At 38.6% G+C, this 20,661-nt stretch overlaps 2 protein-coding genes across 3 annotated transcripts in view; one reads left to right on the top strand and one right to left on the bottom strand.

Annotated features, from left to right (window-relative positions):
* LOC105448996 (sodium channel protein 60E) overlaps positions 1 to 13,911 on the bottom strand; it is an 82,738-nt gene extending 68,827 nt beyond the window's left edge. The window contains exon 1 of the mRNA XM_011687942.1: positions 10,895 to 13,911. Coding sequence (XP_011686244.1) covers positions 10,895 to 12,277 — 1,383 coding nt within the window. The 5' untranslated portion in view covers positions 12,278 to 13,911. The remainder of the gene's footprint in view (positions 1 to 10,894) is intronic.
* LOC105448998 (tight junction protein ZO-1) overlaps positions 1 to 20,661 on the top strand; it is a 67,703-nt gene that overhangs the window by 13,479 nt on the left and 33,563 nt on the right. For both annotated transcript variants that reach the window (XM_011687948.1, XM_011687947.1), the window contains exon 4: positions 9,275 to 9,340. In XM_011687948.1, coding sequence (XP_011686250.1) covers positions 9,275 to 9,340 — 66 coding nt within the window. The remainder of the gene's footprint in view (positions 1 to 9,274; positions 9,341 to 20,661) is intronic.

Here is a 20,661-nt window from a genome sequence, read left to right as displayed (position 1 = left end):
ACGTGAAAAGGGGAAAAAAACTGGAGGGAAAAGTTGCAAAAGGCCAGAGGTGAGGAAAGCTTGGATTTTGAAGGCGAGCTAAATACTGACTCGCATAATTTTACGTATTCATAATGTTAAGATATTTATAATACCACGTCAAAAGATAGCGAGAATTTTATTTTTTGTCGCTCTTACACCAGTTGGTATATATTGCGTCTCATTCGCAACGAATTTTTGTCATCGCCCACTTCGATGCGGATACAGTACAAGTTCTCTCATTTTCCCCCTTTCTTACTACTCTTATCCGTGTTTTCCCTCGCAAGAGCTACATCGCGATAAATTTCTGACGCAACCCGTGCTCGGCCGGCGCCTGTTCAATATTTGTGTTGCTACTGATTTTGTTTGGAACCATAACATTTGGCCGGTACGAGGATCGCGATGCCAATATTGAAACGTTTCGTATGCCGTCTTTTGCTTGAGCAGCTATAATCGAAGATATACTGCCCACAATAACGGTAATTCTCAATTTTATTGACAAGAAATGTACTTCATTGTTAGTATGATTGACGACGAATTCCATTTATTTCTTTTCCTAAATTTCGAAAATTAATCTATTTTTACAAATCTTTTTAAATTGTTCATGATATAAAAAAAAAACTTTCTTAAAAATCTAAAAATTGAAAACAAAGTTCTACATTATATTTTTAAGATATGTGCTAATATATTAATTTTTTTTATTGATTTATCGATAATAAATGGAAGTAATGCATCTTCACATAAGAATATTGATACAATATTTTATTTATTTCTCTTTCCCTTTTTTTGTGATTTATGTATTTATGTATTTTATGAGAGTATTTTTACATATACTAAATTTTTTACATATAATAAAATTTTAATAAATATTCATGCAAAAGTTTATTTGGATCCACTTACTCGTGTAAAAGTTATTCACTTGAAACTGCAATATGATTATTTTGTTGTGTAGCATTATAAACCAAATTATTTGTTGCTTTGTTTTGTTAGTTTTAATGTGTATTTTTATAGCGTATTTACGACCAAAATTTTTTGTCGTTTTAAATTTTGATAACCTCTAGCTAAGATTGTACAGCTGAAACATTCTTAAATTATTTAATCTGCACATTATTGTGTTATCGCGTTTTATTATATTAATTACTAGTGTATAAATCGGGAGTTATAGTTGACTGTGATGATAACTTTAAATGTCCTGCAGCTGACAATTTATTCGTTTAACATAATTGACAGATTTACGTAATCTGATGGATACAACTGTCCACGCGATGATTAATACCACTCAAAAACGATCGACGTTTCTTCCGCTCATTGACGTTCACTGATATTATTATTTACGGTAACTATTAATCATGTAATTTAACTCTGCAATTCTCGATTTCCCGGACAACTTAATTAATGCACAACAAATCACAAACGTGATACAATATAAATGCGATTAATTTGATAATCTTAATTATCGTAAGTAATTTCTATCTGATCTCAAATATGGAGGATATGCCCTACAATCACTTATTTTTCTCGAGATATTCGCTTGTTCAAAACATCAAGTCTAACGAAATTAAATTTATTGTTAATCACATTAGTTTCTATATTTTGCGAATGACTTTCGACCGTTAATTCTTTCCACGTTGTTTTGCACTGGGATAATGAAGATTACGAGGAGAAGAAATAATAGATTGTGCGAGCGGTCGAATAATTCGATTTTCGGAGTTTACGGCAATATTTTAAACGCCATTTTACGCGAGGACTATTCCTTACAGCATCTTTGTTATCGCGTCGACGCGGTGAATTATACGTTCCGAAGAGAGGAAAACAGGCGGAGAGAGAGAGAGAAGAAAGAAAAGAACAAAAGAACGAATGGAAGTTTCTGTTCTTGCCGTATTCCTCCCCTTTTTACTTTTCGCGGAGAAAGGAAAGGAGTCCATACTTTTCCGTATGCTTCTACTGCTGTCCTTATTTTTTCTTTTTTTTTTTTTTGACTAACCTGTCTTAAATATTCACGTTTTAACTGATCTCGCATAAATTTATTTCAGACAAAATAAATCGTGTAAATATTAACCATTTCGGAATATGAGTTATATCTCTTAATTAGGAAAATTTTTGTAAGAAATCTCGAACATTTGTTTAAAAAAATATATTAAATTTTTTTTAGAATGAATAAAATTTTATATACGTTTATGATTTATTATTTATTTCATTAAGTATTTATAATTCTCATATTTTAATAGGTACATGATTTTAAATTCAAGAAATACGGGAAAATGCTGTATGCAGTGTTAAATATTGATTTAAAAAATACGTTTTTTATATATATTTTTAATATCTTTTAAATTCATTTATATAAAAAATTTTCTCAGAAATAGTATAGTGATAGAAATGTGACATTTACAATACGAAATTATGTTAACCCTTCTAAATTGCAGGCGATTGAAAATTTAAAGGCGTCTGACTTGTTATATTAACACGTCATCTAAAAGCGAAAGTGCAGGACAAAAGTTTCGTCTCTATTTAATTTTTTAATGAACTTTGCCGTAACTATTACCGCATATGTACATAGAGAACACGGATGTATGAATCTAAATTATACTGTAGACAGTTAAGAGATTATATGGCTTTTATTCTACATTATATCTCTTTTGCAGTTGTCAACTTGAAGGAACTTAGCAAACAGGTATATGCGTGTTGCTCATAAAATTAATAATAGCAAATCGAAGAAACTTTTCTTCCCTTGTCTCGTAAAGAACGCCGAGTTTAGAAACACGTTTCGCGAGCGCACAATATTTTTATGAAGGATAAGATTCATCATTACTACTGCTTTACCATGACAAGAGATACTACTCCGCTAGACTCACTTTTATATACTCACATTTATCTCTCACATTTATATATATATATATATATATATATATATATATATGTATATATATATGAATAGTCTGGTCTTTAACGAGTATTCTATATACATGTTACTATATGCATGAACAAATTTTCGAATTGTATTATAATTGAACAAGCAAATTTTATGATTTTCTTTCTTATAACAGAAATGAGATAGAAACATGGGGAGCGGAAAGAAACACTTCTTTTTTAATCTCGCTAATGTTATGTACTTACTTAAAACAAAAATTTTAGAAATTAGGTTACTGATAAATAAGTATTTTTAGACCGATTTTACATCGATAAAAATTATGAGAAGTGCCATTCATGCGATGTTCGCGTACTTGGGAAATGCCACGAAATTACAACTTCGTTTTATCATGTTAACCGCATATTCCTATGACACACTTTGCCGTTGTAGCATGCGGATAAGTTATCGATAGTTTGTATCGCGTGTGCAGATGCCGCGCTAGTGATAAATTCCGCTACTAATTCTGTGCATCATCGGTGACGCATTTTGCAGCGAGAATGTCGAACTTCTTTATGGCTGTGTCACTGCGCTAAAACACAGCTTAAAATGTCTTCGGGAGTACCATCGATTTCTGGAAAACGTAACGCGATCTTAATATAAATTATGAAATAATAGTACGAATCTATATATCGCCGCTGTAATTCATTTTGCGCAGTTATACATATATAGACTTGCCCCCTTTTTCTCGGCACATTGACGAATTTAGAGTTTATATGATTCTTTTCAGTTCAATTTTTAGTATTAAACATTTTTAGCAGTAAGAACCCGAATATTGCTCTCTTTCTGTCAAAGAAGAGTTCACGTTCCAAATTAACTGACACGGCCTTTTTGAAATTTAATTTGAGTACCTATTGGTTTGCACTGTTAAATATGTATATTTTTTATAATTTAAAATTCGCTCTGAAAATTCTCGCTAAAGAATTATTAAGAGAAGAAGAGAGAATTAATAAGAATTATTGAAAGAAGAATTAACTCCAATTTTGTCGTGGAGAATTTGTTATTAAAATGGTAATAGTATTGTGCTATATGCGAGCATGGCCCAAAAAATAATATAACTAATTTTTACATATTATTTTTAAGCTATAATTTATGATATATAGTAAAAAATAAATTTTGTATAATATAATGAAGAATGTCCTTATATAAGTATATATATATATATATATATAAATCATAAAATGCCTTAGATTTAATCGGTTACAATATGACGTTATCGGTCGATGTAATAATATGGTGTTCAAAGAATAAAATAATCTTTTTTTTCCAAGGCAATGGATATTTGGCGCTCACTTATACACGGCGAGTCTCACACAAATGTCAGGTGTCATGAACAGTTAACCGCAATGTGAAACAAAGTTCATACTGCGGCCGATTAATTTTAATTTAAACGGAAATGCGGCCTACTTTAATTGTCCGAGTCCGACCCGACGATATTCATTCCGCGGATTGTTACGTCTGGAGAATAGATCGCGACTGTATCCTAAGAAAAGAATATCTGTGACAGAGATAAATACGGCTGAAGCGGTTGGAATCTAACATTAACGGAAATATGATGAACGATAGTTTATCGCTGGAGAAAGAAATTACCCGAAGCGTGTTTAACTTTATCGTGGTTCAACCAGATTAAAGAGATTCCTATCGTTTCTCTTTAGCATGCCATAAAATTCTATTGATTTTCCCCGGGAAATTATTACACAGTGAAATAAATATGATACTTTCTGTTGTAGCGTATGTAAAATTAGTAGTTGTAAAGTCATTCCAAACTTATTCACGTGCATTATCGATTGAGAAATTAAGTGAGATAAATACAGTGACATATATCCCAATTTTTGCTTCATTCTTAATTATGGATCACTCCGAAAAATTTAATTAACGTCTCGACTTTGGAATGCATAACTATTGAAAGAGAGAGAAGAATAGAACTTCAAATATGAAATAGTTTATGGTTGCTCTGAAAATTAGTTTATTCAGTCATTTTTTTATCATAAATATAGAATCATGTATTATTTATTATTTAATTATAAATAATTATAGATTGTGTTAACTCAAATAAATTGCTAATAAACTAATTATCTGTATAAGAATATGACGTCAAGGAACTTGGAATTTTCTTTCGGCTACTTGATAAATTCTTTTCAGTCTCTATCAGCGAACGCTTCGGTTAACGAACGACTTCGAGTTTTCTTATCGTTCGTCAGGATCGGTATATTTCCCTTTCATATGCCACGTTTTTGAGAAGGGACGTGAGGGAAGAGGACAGGTAAAATGACCAAACCACTTTTCCTCGGCAACAATACCTATGCCGTCATGGGACTTGTACGAATTTCGCTGTCGCTTTAGGTGAGGTTCACTCCAAGGGGCTCGCGTGATCACGTGTCTCGTGGAAATTAAATGTAGCAACGGGGCAAACGGGCGACGGGGTTTCTGTAGCTTTCGTAGATTTGAATGGCCTTGATGTTTTACTTATCATCGATATTTTACGCAGCTCTGCGTCGCGGGTGTACCTCGCTTGGAACTCCACGGTCACTAACACGTGAGATCGATGAACGGTGTTGATATACAAACAAAAAATCACGTTTTTATAAAAGAAACATCTTAATTTTTGAGATAAATGTAGATTTAGATTTTTCAATTAGCGGAAAAGATCACGCCTGACATTGTATAAACTAAAAGTAATAAATTTATAAATGGCAATATTTATAATGGCAATAACAAAATCTCTCTTGATTTTTAGTAAAATTCTACATGACACATGACTTTACTTTGATAGAAATTAAGATATAATCGTGCGGTAATTTAGCATTGAAAATTGAGAAATTTTGATAAGTAAAAACGTTGCTAGAAAGTAACTTTTATAAAGAAAATTTTAATTTATATAAATTATTATATATATTATATTAAAATGCTTCTTTCTCAAAATATTGCAAAATGGTTGTTCTATATCTAGCAAGGTCAATTTAAATAATGGATTAATAAAAATCGAGTTAGAAGCAAAAAGCTATTGCTATTTCTATGCATATTTTTGTTCTCAAATTTTTGCAATATTCTATTTTTCTTCTTTGGCCATGATGTGTTATATTTGAAGGATATATCGGATTTGGCCGGAGAGCTCTGTTTTAGGATAGAAATTATTCATCACGCGATGAGTCGAATAATTAAGCGAAAATAATTAATCCAGCGGCACGAAATTAATGAAAATTATGTTGCACCGGAATTGGTGACGGTGGAAATAGATTTCCGATTTCTAAAGTTATGAAGCCCAAAAGAAATGGGCGAGATAATTTTCAAAAAGGAACAGTAAAAAAGCTACATGACTTCATCAGTACCATTTATAATTTTAACACACTCTTTTTAGTTGTCAGCGATATATAGCTTGACCTAGAAATCGTGTACTATCGAGTGTGACTATTATGGATTCTAATCGATTTTCGAGTTAATTTTTTCTTTTTAATCGAAGTCACTTTATCGTTTATCACTTCTTCGTTTTACACCAGCTTTTAAGTCGCGGCATTAAATGTCTCCATAACTATAAGCACCAAATAATACTTTATTTAAACAAAGTCTATCTGAAACTAATTGGAAAGTGAGTAATCTGCTAACTAATTGTTTGTTAAAATTAACTTTATAATAATTAAAATTAACTATATAACAGCGATTAATATATACAGATAGAAATAATGGTTTTCTAAAAATTGTCATTTCGTTACTAAATGAAAGATAAGAAAAATAAAATTTTTAATTTTGATTTGTTAATCCAAAATTTATATAAAAATATAATTTGCGAATATAATAAATATTAAATATATATATATATATATCGCATATAATTTAATAATAAGACGAAACCGACTGCGTAACAATGTAGGTTACATGTTTGTTTTGAAACGTAGAGTTCTTGGATTCCAGAAAGAGGCGATATTCTTATCTGCTCTCCCGCTCCTCCGTATTTCTTTCTTGCCGAATTGTCAATTTGCTTACCTACACAGTAGACGGACGATGACAATGTCATGGATCGAGTATCGTGTACGTGATCCACCTACGAAGCGCTCAGACGAGATATTGAAAGCTTGGCTTTACGAAGAATAACTCGCCTCTCTCTCTCTCTCTCTCTCTCTCTCTCTCTCTCTCTCTCTCTCTTCATGAGACGACGATCCGCGACAATTGCATTAATAGATCCTCATCCATATTTAGGTGGAAAAATTTTACCTACCTCGGAGAGACGCACCGTAATTGAAACGTCGTGGAGGTTTTAGAAAGCGGTTAATTTTATGCCACCCCAAGTTATCTTACTCTCACTTTAAGAATAAGAATTTTGTGATTATTTTTCTTGGATAATCTGTGTAAGTTTCTCTCTTTCGTAATTTAAACCATTTTAAATTCGTCTCGGTCAATACTTGAAATGCACATTTATTTAGAACATCCGAGAATTTCGTCCAGTGGTCCAAGAATCTATCACTGCAAATATCGCAAGTAAATAAAATGAATAATTAATCAAACTGTAATGAATAATACAGAGACATTCGAATTCCGGAGAAAAACGTCAGTTCTCAACAAAACAGCAAAACAACATTATCTCTCCACAATTGTGAAAACTGTAAGGTGCGTTTTTTTGCGTTTTAACGCTATATAACGGTTATCACAGCGGAAAATACTGACGAAGATATTAACATAATTACCACAAACTAGTTTAGCATACTCGTATCATAAAGAAGCGGTCGGGGTGGAATCTGATAATGATGATCCGGAAAAAGGAAAACCTATAGGATTTTCCTCGCCGCGAGGATTGCGATGCCGAAAGGCGCAATATCTCGTTAAGGGTAGCGAAGCGTTGCATCCGATAAATAATGCTTTCTCCATTCTTGCCGAACGTTCTCCGCGTTCTCTCGCGCGCGCGCTTCGCGATATTAAAGATACATTAACTCGCCCGGTGGACCAGGCGAGTTTTTGCCCTGGCTGCGACAGGGATAGCGCGAAAGAAATATGACGACGCTCGCTCCTTTTCATTTTGAAAAAGCGAGCGTGAGAGGAGGGCAATAACAACTCGCCAGTCGTTCAAGAAAGATTCATTGCTCTCCTGCATAAAGAACCTAACGAGCTTACTGAAGCTTCAAGGTTTTTCTTCTCCAGCCACGCTGACGGTCGGTATTGAACTCGAGAGTATTGTGGATAAACGCGTACAAACGTATTCGTTACGAGATGATTTACGAGCGGTAAAATACATATAATATTATTGAAATTATGTTAACGTAATTCTTATATGTTGCAATGCTCTATGTTATCTGTTTGTAAGAGAAAATCTTTTAACAACTGTCTTTGTAATTGAATCTCTCCGCGGAGAAGTTATCGTGTGTTCTAATAAAAAAAATTTTTATAATTTTCTCAAAGAACTTTGTTCGATACGCAATAGCCTTGTACAGAGAAAAGGAAATTGAAACATTATTTATTAATTAAAATATTAATTTCATGACACGTCTCTTTCAACCATTTTATTCAAAGAATGTAAATTGTATCACTCGTTTTAGAAAGGCCTTACAAGAGAATTTGTATTCATTCTGTTTAATTCTTTTAGCAATTGATAAGTATTTTAATCGATAAATCTCGTCAATAGAAATAAATTTTCTGTGTAAAATTTTGTTCTGTTTCCTTTTATTAACGAATAATAAAACAAAAACGGAAAATGGATCAACTTTCCGGTCAAGCATTGCTTGATTGTATTCCTACAGGAATTTGTATCACCTGGAGGAAAAGAACTTTAGAGTACTCTTCTTAAAAAAATTAATTTTCAGTTGAGAAAATTAAAACACGCTATCGACATAATATTTTTATGGAAGAAAAATGAAAAGAAAACGTACATTTAATAGTATATATTCATATCGCTTTACATGAAGGGAGTAGTTTAACGAGATTAACGAAGTTTGAGGTTTTTCTTTCTGGCTACGTTGACGCTGCTATTGACCCGCTACTTCAGCATCATAAATAAAATTTAGCACGCTCGCGCGCGTACACTCCATTACAATTTACGATCAGGCGTGTAATGGAAGTTGCATTAACACGATTTTTACGTTATTTCGATAGACAAATTGCAAAAGTTTCCTCTTTTCCAGCTCACATCGCGATGAAAAATATAACGGTTTGTTTCTCTTCCTGTTTTCCCGTAATTCTCGCTTCGCTGAAGAATTTTAAAAGAATAAATCGAAAAATACGATTAACCAGATTCTTTTTCTCCAAAAGACGTATATATCTTTTAACCTTTAAGCTACGAACTTGCAAATTGCGTCGTCCATTATACTAAATTCTGCGTGAAAACGCGGAACTGTAATTTTCATCTAACAATTCTCTTTGTTTCAGGTCACTACAGGATTCCAGAACGGCACACAGGACGAAGGATTCTCGAATACGGACATTGCACGAGAGGTAAGTACCATTCTCTTTATGCGGGTTTCTCTTTTTAGAGATTACTTGTTATTAATATTAAAGTGTAACACGTACACGTGTTATCTTTATTATTTAATTGAGCTTGATCGAGAAATTAAGATGTAATTGATGCAAAAGATTGCATACCGACACATTAAACGTTCACATTCCGTGTCTAATATCTTAATAATGTGAGGCTCTCGCCGACTGGCGCCTGGTGAAAAGTCTGAATGTAAAATATCCTCGAAAGCTCTTTCTCCGGAAGTCGTTCGGACAGAATTCCGAACGTTCTACACACTGTATAGATCCAAATTCTTTTTTTCACAATAAATAAGCGTCATAGCAATGATAGGAAATTAGAAGCGGGAACGCAATTACATAAAGGAATCCGACATGTTGTGACCTACATAATCTCCCGCAGATCCGACAGGGGGGCTCCTTACTTGAGAACAGGTCACGAATAGTCGTGGTTCGATCGATTTTTAATATAAATAGATGTGCAGCGCGCACGGATACACGCGCGCGCGAATTCGCCTAATCTTTTCCGTCGTCCTGCCCGCGCGCGCGCGCGCCGAGTTTTCTCTTTGTTTCTCTTTCTCGTTTTCTCTCTTACTTCATATCTTCTTTCCGACACGATCCCCCCCTCCCCTCTCTCTTTCTCTCCGCCACTTTTTTATTTCACCATCGAGATCTCTCACCATTCATCCCCTACTTTTGAACTCTTGTCTCACTCGCAACTCTTCTCGCCACCTCTGTTTTAAGTCCCTTTCGTCTGCTCTGCGCACACACGTGTATATACATACACATCCCCGGCAGATTCTCTCCCTTCTTTCGTATTCCTTTTTTTTACTGTCACCTACCGTTTTCCCGCCACCTTTGTCCCACCCGTTTTACGGGTCAGAGAAATTTATTTACTGAAACGAAAATCGCACACGTTTGCCCGATATTCGTTCTCGACCTCCTGGCAACACTCGGCGATATAAACTGGAAATACGCGATCGTTGAAATTGCATCGCGCCATCGTGTTATAACGATCCCCTGGTCGCGTGGTCCTTTAACATTTCCCTCCGAGGCTTTGTGAATTTAAGATATGGCTATGATAAGCTGGCAATATGGTTATACCTAACTGAAGTCGCGCTCTGGTTTCGCTGGAGCTCAATGTGTAAACATTTTTGCTAAAGTCTAAAAGAATTAATATTAAATAACTCACAGCGGATATGCCACGATTGTTTAAAACGAATTTGATTGTTTTAAAATATGTTATAAGACGCAAAAATTTATGAGTATTTTTAAAAAAATTATTATTCACTTTAATGTTAAAGGAATAAAATATCCCTCAAAGCTAATATTTAATTTGATTTTAAGCAAAAATCGTCAAAATAGTAAAATGTATAAAAAATATTTTAACAAAACTTTTGAGTTTTTAAATACATTTTACAACTTATATTTAGATTTGCTAAAAATCGAATTTTTAAAATATTCCATTACCTTGTGTAAAATAATAATTTTATGAATAAAAAATTTAAAACAATTTTATGTTAAATTTGAACTTACCTCGTCGTAAATGAAATTGTCGATCTCTTCCAACGGCCTGCCGTAGAGATCGTTCGGGAACGGTTCGAATTTGTTTGGCAGTACCGCGCCATCCTCCACCGACATCTTCCTCTTCGGTTGAAAACCATATTCGCGTACTAATTGCACAGTCTTGTTTTCCAACCTGCTTTCCTTCGTGAACGGCTTAACCGTTTGCTTGCCACTCTTGTTGCTGGGGGTCCTCGCACCGCCGAACGATTTACCCTCGATCTTGGACTCCCTGGCGTCCAGAACGTCGCCCGACGCTGCCTGCGGCGTCACGACATCCGCCTGAATCTCCGCGCTTCCGGAATCGCCAGTGCCGGAGTCGGCGGAGGTGCCGACGGTTCCGGCCAACGGTGGTCGCAGCCTCGTACTATCCTGCGTCCGGGAACCGATCCTCTTCATTGGCGGGGATTCGCTCTTCTTCGACTCCGGTGAGGTCATTTTTTCCGTCCCCGACGGACTCGTAATTCCGTCCGCCTTGTCAGTGTCGGCGCGCGAGTCCGACGACTCGGCGATCGCCTGCGGATACTCCTTGTCCCCTTCCAACAACGGTGAGCTCGGACGTTCCTTATCGTCAGCTTGATAGACTCTCGTCTCCGCCATGGGACAAATTTTTGACGTCCGCGAACTCGGTTCCTCGTACTCGGTATACTTAGGCGGACTTGGATCCGCGTACGGTGGCGGCGATTGCCGCCGATCCTCGCTGAGACCTTCCGTCGACGAGGTGATGCGGGGTGACGAGGGTGCGTCAGGGCGTCTCGTGGCTTCCCCGAAACGGCGCGGCCCAGCCGCTAGCCTGGGATCTTCGCCCGTGATCCGCACGTCGATTGCACTTCCTCTGGGCGATGCGTCAGCGCTGGACCGTACGAACGGTTCTTTCCAGCCCGTAGGAAACTCGGAGGATCCTCGAACGGACCTCTCCGGCGAGGCCTGCCCGGGACGATCCTCCATTCGTTTCGGCCAACTTCTTTCGATCGGGAGCGAGCCATGATGATCCTTCCGTGTTAAACTCTCCGATAATCTGCCGTCGGGTTCTCGATGTCGGGCCGCGACGCCGGATCTTCGGGATGGCTGAGGCGTTCTGGAAGTCGCTCTTCTGAGATGATCCTGACTGTCCCTGCTGCTCGCCGGAATATCAAGACTCCTTTGGCTTCCGCCGTCTCTGGGCCGGTCGTTCGGATTCCCGGTGGGCCCATAAATTCCCTCCTTGGCCAACTCATCTAACTCCTCTCTGCTCAAGTTCTTCACGTAGAGCCCGGCCACTCGAGGCCGGTTCGTGAAGCCATTGTCCTCCGAACCGCTGCTCGGAGGGCTGGGAGGACTTTTATTCCCCTCGCTCCCGCCCCGCCGAGATGTCATTGGGACCTTTGCTCGATCATCCCTTTCGATCCTGTACTACTTTCGCCGGCCTCATGCTAGATCGCTAGATCACCTCGATGCGCTCGATTGTCGCCGATCAATATTCGCCACGCTGTTATCGATCGACCAACCAGCAGGATTTTGGAGCAGCGTTAGGGATTACGCGATATATCGCGTTGCCAATTCCGTCCTCTCGATTTATCTTCTCCTATCTCGTCGATTTGTACGACGCTTCGATCACTGCGATTGCATCTAAGGCTATTTCGGAACGCCGGCTCAACTTCTACCGCAGCGCCAGCGAAAATTCGTGTGAGACATCTTTTTTCAAACTTCACGTTCGATCACACTTTTATCAATTAACACTCGTGTGGTGTGCATTCAAAAGCATCCTTTTGAATACAGGCAATTGTGCTTATTTTTGAGACGTTTAGAATCACGCGACCCCCGAAGCCTGGAGTTCTGCACAATAAAAAAGACAGCAGCCTCGTAGATTCATATATCGATGCACTAGGCTGCTAAAACTAAACGCGCGGGTTTGCGTTTCCGCTATCCTAGGGTGACTTGCTGAGATTACAGATAAGTAGATAATATCCGGTGCACTCTTTATTATTGGTAGCCAATAGCGGAAAACGCCTGCAGAGAGAGCGTTTTCGTGTGATGGATGGCGAGACGGAGAGACTTCTCGGCGGCTCGCAATCTGCTGCTTCCTGCACTTTAAAGTTTCTATAGCGATCCCGCTTGTTGGAAACTACAACGCGCTTGTCGTTGCGTCTTGACAGATGAACAACGAGCAACGAGATGAAGCGCGTACAAGGCCACGGATTCGATGGTATTTTTCGAGCCGAACAACGGAGCCTCTCGAAATCGCAAAAGGTTTTGATCGCTAAGCCCCTCGAGTTATACCGTCGCTCGCGAGCCTTACCCACGGCCGCGTCGTCGAGAGCGGTTTACACATACTTCTCGCGTGGTATACTTCTCGTGTCGCGTCGCTTGACTTTAAGAGGTCAAGGAGTCCGTGCCTGCACATAGTTCACTCTGAATGTCGGCGGCTGCCGAGTGTCATGGTACTACCTGCTATATAAGCGATCGACCGCGGTCGCCGTTTACCAGCCCTTGGAAAACTCCGCGCCGTTTCGCCGACAGTCCGAGTGAACTTAATCGTAAATACACGCGTGCGGTGGAACGAGGGAAAGTCGACCACGTGAGTACTCCGTGACTCGCGTCGTCATCGATCATCAACCACGTCACCGTGGCACGTATGAAGCCGTCATGTAAATCGTATTGCAGCGTGTGTCGGACGAGGACGTCTCGCGAGTTCGATCGATAGCTCAATAGATCAACTGTTTGGAGGCACGGAGATGACGCGCGTTCGTCCCTTTATTCCTGGTCGTTTTACGGATTTCCGTTTCTACTTCCGCGCTTCGCGCGCAGGGTGAAATTTGGATAAGTGCACGTCGGAAACACACGAAGCGTCGTCGCCTGCCGGTCGATCACCCCGCGACCCTCTCTCAACGTTCGTTCGCGTTCCGACGGGATCGCGCGAAGAGGACCCCGAGGACGAACCGTCGGTGACTAAGCGGGCCAGGACGCGATTAGCCAGGCTGTTCGTCAAGGTGTACACCGGCGGGGGTATAAGGATGGGAGGGAAGGCGCGTCCGCGCGCCCACACACATACACTCACACACAATCGCGCTCTCGCGGAGCAGCGTGGTCGGCCTGCATCAGCGTACCACTATCACTAGCACCCACCACCACGAGGCGTCGGGGATTGAGGCGGTGAGACCAAAGCGATCGGGCTCCGCGGTATCCCCCACGGTTAGCACTCACTCGTCATTCGTCATCCGGCGTGGTACGACGGTCGTCGCGGCGCGAACGGGTACGGCCGGGCGAGGGGCACGACGACGGTAAAGACGAAGAGAAAAGAGCCGGAAGCGTGAAAGAGGAATAGCCCGCGGTAAAGAAAGAAGACGTTCGAAAAAATAGCGAAGGATCGGCCGAGAAAAAAGACAGAAGGACAGAGACAGAGTAGGGAAGAAAAAAGAGAGAAAGAGAAAGAGAGAGAAAGAGAGAGAGAGAGAACCGTGGTGCACCCTCGTCGTATAGTCCGGTAAATTCTGCTCGAGCGGGGGTGCAAAATCACGGGCGTCTCTTCCGAGAGCTGTGGCGGCACTGTCGGCACCGAACCCTCATCGGTACCGCGTGCGCGCGCGCGCGTATCGAACCACCCCGAGCCGGAGAACGCCGCCGGCCGCACGGAATCTTCGTCGGTGTATAGCCGCCGTACATACGTACGTACACACGGAACGGCGGGATCTCGAGGCACGTACACACGCGATAACGCGGTGAGAGAACGAGAAGGGGGTGGCAAGGGACGGTCGCGGAAATGGTGATGGTGTTAGTGGTCGCTGCTGCTGGTGCTGGTGTGGTGGTTGGCGGTGGCGGCGGCGGCGGCGATGGTCGCGGGGGGTACCGCGTACCTGCACGAACACCCACCGCTGCCACTGACGCTAACCCCCACCCGTGGGTCCACGAGCGCAGCCAACCCCCCTGCAAGTGGTGGCGGTGACGGCGGCGGTGGCGGTGGCGGTGGCGGCAGTGGCGGTGGTGGAGGTCGAACAGGATACGGCAAACAGGCGGACCGAACGACAGGCGAACGGTACCCCCGTTCCGCAGGACACGCGCTGTAATTAATCCACCAATCGACACCTGCAGATTCCGCCGGATGAGAGTCGGGTTAATGCACGAAACGGTGAAAACGACCGGGTTTCCCTCCTTCCGCAGCCCTGACGCATAATTCTCATCCTTACGCGAGTATCGTTTTTACGACACGGTGGGATAACGGCGAATGCGCTGTCGAGCGACGAACGCGCTTTCAGGGATAACGGATTTCCGTTAACGAAATCGATAGAATCGTCAGTTTAGCTGGAGGCTGTAATTAGGACTTGTTGGCGATTAAGTTTAAGCGCCAACTCTCTTATCACGGATCGTGTACACTAAGCAAATTGTGGCACGGATTCTTTGCGGTGTAACGTGATACTGTTATCAAGATTTCGGATTTCTTTCATTTTTTCATAAAGACACTTTGAATGAGAAATTCGTCAATGCGACTTTTTTTTCCCTGGCGTAAATTTAAACCGACTTCTTATTATGCACATTAATGATGAGAAACCATCATGTGCGATGTAACCTGGTAATATCAGCAATTTTTAACGATATGAGAATCAAGAATTTAGATTAAAATTTCATCCAAATTCGTATAGAGGGTATAGAAACTTTTGCTTGCAGAAATTTAAATTATTATCCTATTATAAGCTATGCATTGAGTAAATCGGGGAATATTTACTTTTTCAACTTGACATAATAGCCGTAATAAATTCCCAGATAAAGTGGGAATCATTAACCGTGATTAATCTAAGCGACGATTTTATCCTGACGGAAAGTTTAAATAGGAGTATAATTAAGTATAAAGTAAGGCAGTACATTAGCGAAGCAAGGAAGCATATTGTTATAATAGCATATAATAGCATCGCCAATTTTTTAATAGATTTTTATGCACTCTATAATAATAACAATAATAACTTTATTGCAAAAATACAATTGTAAAAATTAAATTAACAAAAGAATAGGAAAAATGATCTCATCGCAAAATGTGAAAATTCTGGAAACAGAAACTTAATAAACAGAATAAAATTTCTTAAAATTTATTAGCGGACATGATTACCGAATTAATAAATAAAATTAAACGTTAGAACATTTTTATTAATTAAGCTTTTGAAAGGCAATAAAGATAAATAAACAGTAAAGTCTTATTTATATTATTAATTAACTGATATTAATACTTGGTATTGTTAATTATTAAATAAAAATTTTAGGGTCGCAAGGCTAACTTACGTTCAAGGACTTTCGAAAATATATTACTCCTCTATCGACTTCGATATTTTAACGGTGACTCGATAGTCGGTGCTGTAAGCACCAAGTAATTTGTTATGATTAACTTCAGGACAAGGAGTACAAACGATCTCTGTCAGTGGGTCTTCTTTCACTTTTTCGGGAATTATGTTCTTCTTTTCTATCAAATGATTATCCCTCGTTCGCCTTGAATTAAAACGGAAGTAATTGATCCGCGACGTTACGTGATATCCAAGGCATATAAATCCAGCGATTAAAGTGAGATTAAATTTAATCGGTGAAATATGACCTACGCGGAGAGAATTTTAAGCGCGGTAATATATGAGACGATATTTTGGATCGGTTTCCATCTGACCTCTTTAAGTTAAACGTGATTTTCCCGTTATCCGATGTATAATTGTCCGATGTATAATTCGAGACGAAAAATTTATGCCTCGTATATTTCATTATTGCGATATTAGCGACGCTATTCGCCATTTTACGTCTTGAACGATATTGCGATTTCGCGATTGCATTCAATCTCAAAGGTAAATGCACATGGTAATGATGGTTAATTAGAGAGACGAGCGAAACGTGTGCGTATCTCCTTCGCACACGGCGTAGCTAATAACGTTTGCAATTCGCGAACGCGCGTATGATGATTTTGGATATATGTATTTGAATTTCTCTCGCAGACTGCGCCACGCGAATTCCGGAACTTATAGTGAGTAGTACATTACCCTCGGAAAGTATCCGTACGTACATTCCCACGAGTATAAGGTAAAGGTACTTTCGTTGCGCGAGCAATCTTGCAATAAGTTTCTCCTCCAGGGGAGGCTTAAGGGCCGGGTGGGGCAATTAAAATTGGGTTGAATAAAATGCCATGATTTCTAGATTCAATAAATTCGGTTCTCATTTTGCGAAATTTATTGAATAGTTTTTTAATTGTCAGACTACAATATTCTATTTATAATAATTAATAGTTATCTAGTTATTGAAGGATTTGCGACGTCGAATTGCTATCGCGCCGGATTTTCTGCTCCTTAAAAATAGTATACGTATGTTAATGCCGAAGTAGGTGACGCATAACAAGGAAGTAATTCGCAATTATTACGAACTCTCGCAATCAAATGCAGCTGCTGCGCTGCGAGCAATTAGTACGCAATCATTTTCATGGTATGTCACATCCATTTATATACAATTTCTCTCTCAATGTCCCAATCTCTATCAAAGATACTTTGAAATGTCAGTCTGTCCTTGCTTCAATTTGGAAGAGAAGTTATAATTTTTATAAATATAAAATATATAAAATATAAATGTAACCCCTTGTATAGTATTTTTAAAATCAGAATTGTGATATTCGAAACATATATACATTTTTGTTACACTTGTTGTGGAGAAAGAGGGGGAGGGGGGAGGGGGGTGAGAGAAGCTCGTTAACGTTGCGTGATGTGGAGCCAAGAAAATCTCAGCTTCGTCGTGATATTAGAAGATTATATGTAACAGCTGCGCCTGAATATGCATCTTGACGCATGGCTGCTACAAAACCTTGTCCCACACGGCATGATGTTTCGTAATATTTCTTGTAAGATAAGCTACTGATGTAAGATAAGCCACGGTGCAATGTATCGCCCCGCGACGTATGTGTAATGTGTGTAACCAGGCATTGTTTACGGTTTTCCATTCGTGCGGAATGTTGTTGCGGCAACCGTGAATCGTGAAATATATCTTGTCCTTGATTTAGTAGTCAAAGGAATTTAGATCGAGGACAAAACTCTATTCCGTGTATATGAACGTACGTACGTATACGGAATATTGTAGACGATTTTCGCGGATTAACCGCGATATAAAAGTTTTCTTTTACTTTATTCTTTTAACTGAGAATATATTAATTGATTTTATAAAATATTTACACGTAATTTATTGTTAGAATGCATCACGCGATAATTGCAAATTGAATTTTTTATAAGTGTAAAAGTATCGAAGAACCAAAAGTGTTTTAATAGCAAGAAATCTGTATTGTATTTTAAGAAGATGCGAGAGACACATGTATCGTAAAAAAATAGATTTATACAACTCGTCGATTTTCGAGTAAAGAAGAAAATGTCCGAAATCTTTACGCGAATCAGGATGTTCTCTGGGAAATTATGGGTATATAAAAAGGCTCTGACAAATCATATGTGTACCTTTTTCTCGATAAATATATTATGAAACGATCGAAGCATTTTTATAATGACAATAAAAAGGTTGTCGTTAAAGGGCTGAAGAGGCGGATGTGCCGGATATTGCTTTTCACATCCATTCTTACGTGTCCGACCATCCTTACAGCGCGTGTGATTACAACTTCTCTTTCATCCCACCTCCCCCGCTGCGTGTCCTCTCCGCGCCATAATAGTCTTCAGAGACACAGGCGGAAAGGGGCGGCGAAACTCCACAATGTGGAACGTCATCAGCGGGACTTATGAAGGATAAGTTGTTCAAACCTCCGGAAACCGAGTCCTACTTAGGATTTATAGCGCCGCGAACTTCTCATCTCCCGGCAAGTGCTGATAGCTGCTCGTTTATTTATGCCTTCATGAGGGATTCCGTATTCTTTCCAACGGCAACGTGGCGGCTATTAATCTTACGTAACGCACCGAGTTATTAACGTTATACCTTTTTTTTTTTACTGATTCCGCGAAAATGTACACGCGTATGCTTGATAATAGACGCATTTAATAAGATAATATACAATCCCTTGTTGAAAAACTGAATATCCCGTTTCGCTGCAGAGAGATTTATCCGGATGTCGCTCGCGCAGTCTTTGAAATTTGAATATTAAACATCTTGATAACGAAGCTTCCGAGTCGAGATCCTGTAAAGTTTGGAATTCAAAGCGTCGAAGTCGGAATTATGTTAAAATAAAATCGGAACTTTATTTAAACAGGATTTTAATATGCAACGCGTAATTATCATGTCCAATAATTAAGGGAATGTAAAAGAAATATCGCGCGACGAGGTTTTTTTCAAGGAAATATTCACTTAAATCCGTTCAAAGAGCCCGTAGGAAATCTGTAAATTTTGCACGTGCAATTTTTCAAGGAGGTTGTGATTTGCTTCGTTTCACAATAACGTAATAACGGGGAAGAGATAGAAATACAAGAACGAGGATATACATCGGGTAAAGCAACGTAATGGCGTTAAAGCCGATACTATAGGTGCAAAGCACACGCTATTGCGAAAAGCACGTCGCCAACGGGACTTTGCTATTGTAAGCACTTTTGAAGAATGCACTTGGTGAATAGGATCTCCTTTGGCCTCATCCGTAACAACTTGATCCCTAACTCGTATCAAATGGTAATCTCCCCATTGTGAAACTTAGCGTAATATCACTGCCGGTGACCGAATTGCCTTATCAGTTGAAAATTACACGATATCACGCGGCATTTCCCACCGCGCTGCAACAAGTAGTGGTCGCAGGAGACAAGTGGAGTTTAATAAAAATCGATCGGAGTTTATTTGACGATTTAGTCTGAAAATCTAATTCTTCCCGCAATTATGTATCAGAAAAGTAAACAAATACGAGTTTATAAATTAATTGTTTGAAAAAAAGCAAACAGATCGGAGTAAATTTTAAAATAAGTTGTAAAATTAATATATATATAAGAATTTCGTTAAATCGAAACTTGCATATAAAATAATATAAGTGCTTAATGAAATTAAGCAATATCGTTCTGCAGCATTGCCTCTCCGAGTTTCGAGAAATGCAAATCTTCGTTCACATCTGTTACCGTAACTCGATAAGAAAGGTGAATGCTGTTCAATCGTAAAAGAGGTTTTTTGCATTATCATTCATCGCATTGTCATTTGGCAATATTAAAGAAAGAGAAAACAGTCGCGACATTTTTTATATGAATTTGCGATTAGCATGAGAAAGAATATGATGTTTCTCCCTTTTTGTTTCTTCTTATTTTAGCACATTTCTATATTTCTCTCGTGATAAACGCGTAACGCGTGACATCCAGTGAATGGAATTCGCTTTAACTTGGACATTAGTTTGTCGGTATTGTCGCTTGCCGACACAAAATTTATTAATTTAATAAAGAAACAACTTAATTAACATAATTATATGTGTACAGTAATTAATAAGTGCACTGATATTGCTATACATATAAAACGTTCGAAACATTTTTTTAAAATAATAAGATTATTTGATACATAAAAGAAATATGAAATTTTATGATAAGAAAATTCTTATATCTTATAATACATTTTTATTTTATTTTTTATTTTTTAAATTTATGAATATTTTTGAAAAATATATTTTAAACTTCTTAGATAAGTTTTTTTTTTCCGGAAATTGTAGAATGAGAAATTCTTAAAATATAATTCGGGATTCACATGTGTAAAAAATTTTAGAAAAGATGTAAAGTTTTTTAGCAATTTTAAAAAATGTTCCAATTTGTACAAAAAATCTAAGAAATTTTCAACAATTTATAAAATCATGTAGAAATTTG

This window comes from Wasmannia auropunctata, unplaced genomic scaffold (assembly GCF_000956235.1).
Source record: "Wasmannia auropunctata unplaced genomic scaffold, wasmannia.A_1.0 LD336078.1, whole genome shotgun sequence".
Classification (NCBI taxonomy): domain Eukaryota; kingdom Metazoa; phylum Arthropoda; class Insecta; order Hymenoptera; family Formicidae; genus Wasmannia; species Wasmannia auropunctata.
This window is presented reverse-complemented; position numbering and strand designations above follow the sequence as displayed.